This window comes from Pteropus vampyrus, unplaced genomic scaffold (assembly GCF_000151845.1).
Source record: "Pteropus vampyrus isolate Shadow unplaced genomic scaffold, Pvam_2.0 Scaffold2, whole genome shotgun sequence".
Taxonomy (NCBI): Eukaryota; Metazoa; Chordata; class Mammalia; order Chiroptera; family Pteropodidae; genus Pteropus; species Pteropus vampyrus.
This window is the reverse complement of record NW_011888783.1, coordinates 19,901,762-19,906,392: the sequence shown is the minus strand read 5'-3', so window position 1 is coordinate 19,906,392 and position 4,631 is coordinate 19,901,762. Positions and strand designations below refer to the sequence as shown.

The 4,631-nt window shown below is 37.4% G+C and overlaps 1 protein-coding gene across 1 annotated transcript in view; it reads right to left on the bottom strand.

The window, feature by feature from the left end:
• Positions 1–349: 349 nt before the first annotated feature.
• Positions 350–4,631, bottom strand: part of ABCB11 (ATP binding cassette subfamily B member 11) — a 78,986-nt gene continuing 74,704 nt past the window's right edge. The window contains exons 24-26 of the mRNA XM_011360129.1: positions 3,605–3,811; positions 1,505–1,651; positions 350–675 (exon numbers count right to left, since the gene is read on the bottom strand). Coding sequence (XP_011358431.1) covers positions 475–675; positions 1,505–1,651; positions 3,605–3,811 — 555 coding nt within the window. The 3' untranslated portion in view covers positions 350–474. The remainder of the gene's footprint in view (positions 676–1,504; positions 1,652–3,604; positions 3,812–4,631) is intronic.

Below are 4,631 nucleotides of genomic sequence, written 5' to 3'. Positions count from 1 at the left end.
TATATATGTGGCTCATATTAGTGGCCCATATTACATTTCGATTGGAAGGCACTGCTCTATCCTAATGGGAAAAATGAACATTTCCCACTTTTATTGTCTTGGATCTGACAAATGATGCGTTCAAAAAAAAGAAAAAAACTCCTCTGTGCTTGAGTTCATTCACTCGAATACTTCTCACTAACTCCCATGTGGTAATGGGGACTGGCTCCTGTATAGAGAAAACACTGGGCAATGCCTGAGCATCCACTAGACATCAGCTTTTCACACACACTAGACCTAGTTTCTTTCATTTTCTATATAGACATTTAAAACTAAATTATTTTTGAAGGTCATTAGAAATTAGCTTGGATCCCAATGTATGACAATGTGTGTAAAAGTAAAGTATCATCATTTCTCCTTAAAGAAAAAAAAAAAAATAACCCACGGCACTGCTGTAATGGGTGCATCATCTTTGTGTGAAGTTCTTGAGTCAGGTCAACTGACGGGGGCTCCTGTGGTGACTAGTTTGTAGTAGGCTCCTTTCTGGGCCATCAGTTCTTTATGGGTCCCCTTTTCAATCACTATACCCTGTGACACAACTGCAATGATATTCGAGTTCTGGATAGTGGACAAACGATGGGCAATAATAATGCAGGTCCGACCTTCTCTGGCTTTGTCCAAGGCAACCTGCACCGTCTGCAAAGAAAAGATTAAAAGTTGATGTAAACACACATGCTTGTTCCCTGGTCCACCACTGCAAGAGCTGGGTTTAATACCACCTGAGTAACATTGCTATATTCAGGAGTTAAACCCAAAGGCTTAACATAAGAGAAATATTTGCTGAATGCAATGCATCAAAGGTTTGAGTTGCAGTCCACAGACTGAGAAATTTCAGTGAAGCAAGAACAAACGAAAACATGAGGTCATTATGTAATTTTAAAATATTTGATGGTCTAGTTTGCTAAAGTGAAACCAAGGAAACAAGGTAAGGAAGCAGTCATTGGTCATTCCTGATTTTGTACTTCATTGAGGATATTTTAACTTTCTCCAAAATGGAGTCCTGGTTTTTAAGGAGTTAATAAATGGTAAATTTCATTATTGTGTTTTGCTCAATTGCACTTCCTTTCATGCAAACTGGAAATCAGATACCACCTCTTACCTAGTGTTTTATGCTGCCTACCTGCTCTGCTACATAACTTTGGAACTATAAAATATAATGCCCAACAGATGATCTGAATTGTTTTACTCTACTTAAGAAAACTAATTATTTGCCCTTAAAAAAAAATCACTAAGCCTAGAGGATCTTAAAAACAGTTTTTATTTTAAAATTAAATTTTTTTTTTATTTGAAGCAATTCTATTTTAAATCACCTTTTCTAGATTATTATCTTTTGGCTCTACAAAGTGTTGGCAATTTCTACTGTTAATGAATCAGAAAACTAAAAATAGTACCATTTTATAAAGACAGATATTATAGCAAAAGATTCATTTATAATAATCCAAGACTTTAGAAAATCAATACATACCTTTTCACTTTCTGTGTCTAAGGCAGAAGTAGCTTCATCAAGTAGCAAGATTTTAGGATCACGAATGATGGCCCGAGCAATAGCAATGCGTTGTTTCTCTCCTCGAGAGAGTTGAGACCCCTGCGACCCAACGTTAGTATCATATTTCTGCAAAAAGTATGTTAAGTGTGAAAACCAAGAAGCAGCCATTGCTCCTATGCTGTTGGAGCCCACATTAATGGCCCTTCTGTGAATTGAAATGATTTGTTGTGTTTTGAAATTGGGATAGTGAATGAATCCTTCTATATCAGATGTCAATCCCTTTAGAAATATAAAAAAAAATGTGCAGCTTGTGACCTTTTGTGTTGGGAAACAAGGAAACTATACATCTCCTTCTTTGGATTCCTTTTGGGTTTGTATTTTTTATCTCTTTCTCCCTGTATATGAGATCCTCCCTGATTCATGATTCCTTGATTTCCAAACCCTGCGTGGAAGATCTTTCCAAAACAGAATAATCCTAAGAATGAAAGAATCTTTTGAGAAATGTTCTCGTCCAGTCCCCTTTTGAAGAGGCGCCATTGTAAAACACAAGCCTAGGTTCAAATTTCCACTCTGCTGCTAACTAGCTCCGTGATCATGGACAAATTATTTAAATTTCTTTAAGGTACAAACTAGTCTAAAAAATGCAGATATTAATAACCAATTCACATATTTGTTGTGAGTTTTAGATGAAATTATGAAGAAAAAATTCCTAGCTAGGTGCCTGGCATGACTACATAAAAAAAAATTAGCATTCATGGACTATTTGCTGTGCATCAGGTATTATACTAACTACTCTAGCAAGATTATCATTTAATATTCACATAAATCATTTTCTCCCTATATTACAGATTACAAAACTTAGGCATAGACAGGTAAGAAAATTGTGTAGAGACAAACAAATAAAAAGCAGTGACGGTGAAATCTAAATCCAGGTGTGTCTAATTTTTGAGCCCTTGCCCTTGACCACTAGTCTACCTGCCTTCCATAACAAGGTCTTCTCTGCCTCCTTTGCCTCCTGACAAATGTTCAATTAAGCTGAGATTCATAATAACTTACTTCGTCCTTGTGAAGAGAAAGTGCTCAGTGAAAGGTATTATAGGTAAGTCTATGTGAGAAAGAGGCAATAAACCAACTCTAAATCAGTATCTCCTATAAAATAAGCACGTGCTCAACAAAGATTTATGGAATAAATGAATCTTCCAGGGGGCACTCAAGCTTTGCTTTTTCATTTAGGATACAGCAAAGGGTAATTTCCACATGCTTGTGGATTTGGTTTCCCAAATTAGAAGAAGACCAAGAGCCTAAGACTTAGGAGCTTTTGTGAAGAGAACAAAGAAAAAAGCCCAGGACAAACACCAGAGAATTTATAAACATAATTAATCAATTACAAAGAAAAGCTATTTCCCTATGGTATTTCAAAGAAATGAAAAGGGTTAAATGTAATATTTGGTTCTTAAGAATCAGTTTCCATGTCTTAATCTTTTTTTTTTACAAGAGACTCTAGGTAGATGAAAAAACTCAGAGTTGATATTGTGCTAAGTTCAAACTTGACTCTGGAAAAGTGAGATGAACTAGGGCAGATGCTACTTACCCCACCACGTATGATGTGTAATGAAATTGTAATGATGACAATAATAACAGCAGCAGCTTTCTTTTTGTGGCTATTATGTATATTCTTTCATTTTAATGCTATTTTTTTGCATTTTGCAAATGACTGAGTCTCAGAAAAGATAAGTAATTGTCCCAAAATTATGCAGCTAATAGATGGCAGAGCTTGGATTCAAACCGATGTCTGCTCCAAATCTCAGGGCTTCTTTCATTATGCTAAGCTGATACTCAATGTATCACTGCTTTATGTATCACAAGCTCTACAGCATCCTTTGCATTGGATAATATAATACTTCTCCAAAGTGAGGAATATGTTGATGAAGGACATTTATTTTGCTTAAAAGACTGAGATAATCCCAGGCATTGGGAAATAAATTGTGTTGCATTTGACCTTCTTCTCGAGCCCAAATCATAATACTCTTTGATGATTCTACCTCTCCCCATCCCCATCTCCCATGAGTTGGTGCTCACCTCGGGGAGTGACATGACGAAGTCATGCAGCTGAGCCTGCTTTGCGGCTTCTATGACTTTTTCCATGGGAATTTCTTTGGTGTTGTCCCCGTACTTGATATTGTCCATTATGCTACAGGCAAACAGCACTGGCTCCTGGGAAACAATCCCAATGTTCGAGCGGAGAAACTCGACATTTACCTTTTTGCTGTCATGCCCATCTATCATCTGCCAACAGAGATGACAACCAAGACATTGAGTTTCAGATTTCCAGCAATGAGGAAAGTTTATATTCTGTAACCAGTGTTATATAGGACATTTGCTTTGTTTAAGAGACAACAGTCCCAGGACATTTGGAAATAAATTATATTGCAATTGACCTTTGGAGGTGGTGTCTATCAGGAATAGTGTCAAAGTTATGATCAGACTATGGTTTTGTTTGTTTGTTTCCCAAACTCTAGCTCTGTGGGTGGTAGAAATGAGAAAAGCACACAGGACAGTATGCTGTCAAAAAATATTTTCCCCTTATACTTTGGTGCAGCATATGCTCTATGACAGGTGTCCTCAACCCCTGGTTCCAGTGTGTGGCCTGTTAGGCCACAGGCCACAGCCACACAGCAGAAAGTGAGCGGTGGGCGAGTTAGCAAAGCTTCATCTGTATTTGCAGCCGCTCCCCAGCGCTAGCATCACCGCCTCAGCTCCACCTCAGATCATAAGGCATTAGATTCTCATAGGAGCACCCGTCCTTGGTGCCAAAAAGGTTGGGGACCGCTGCTCACAAGTTTGCAGAATTACTTAATTTTGAGACTCCCTGGGTTATGAAAAGGGTTTTTCTATGTAAAGCTATTGGGCAATATGAGAATTAAAACTGTTTCCTTGATTTTACTGACACTAACCTCTGAATAACTGAGATGATAGACCAAAGTAAGAAAGTACATTTATTCACTTGGTCAATCAACAAATATATATTGAATTACCCACCACAAGGCACTATGCAAGGCAATCTTTTCTCTACTAAATAAAGAAAAGGTAATTTCTGTTTTCTAGG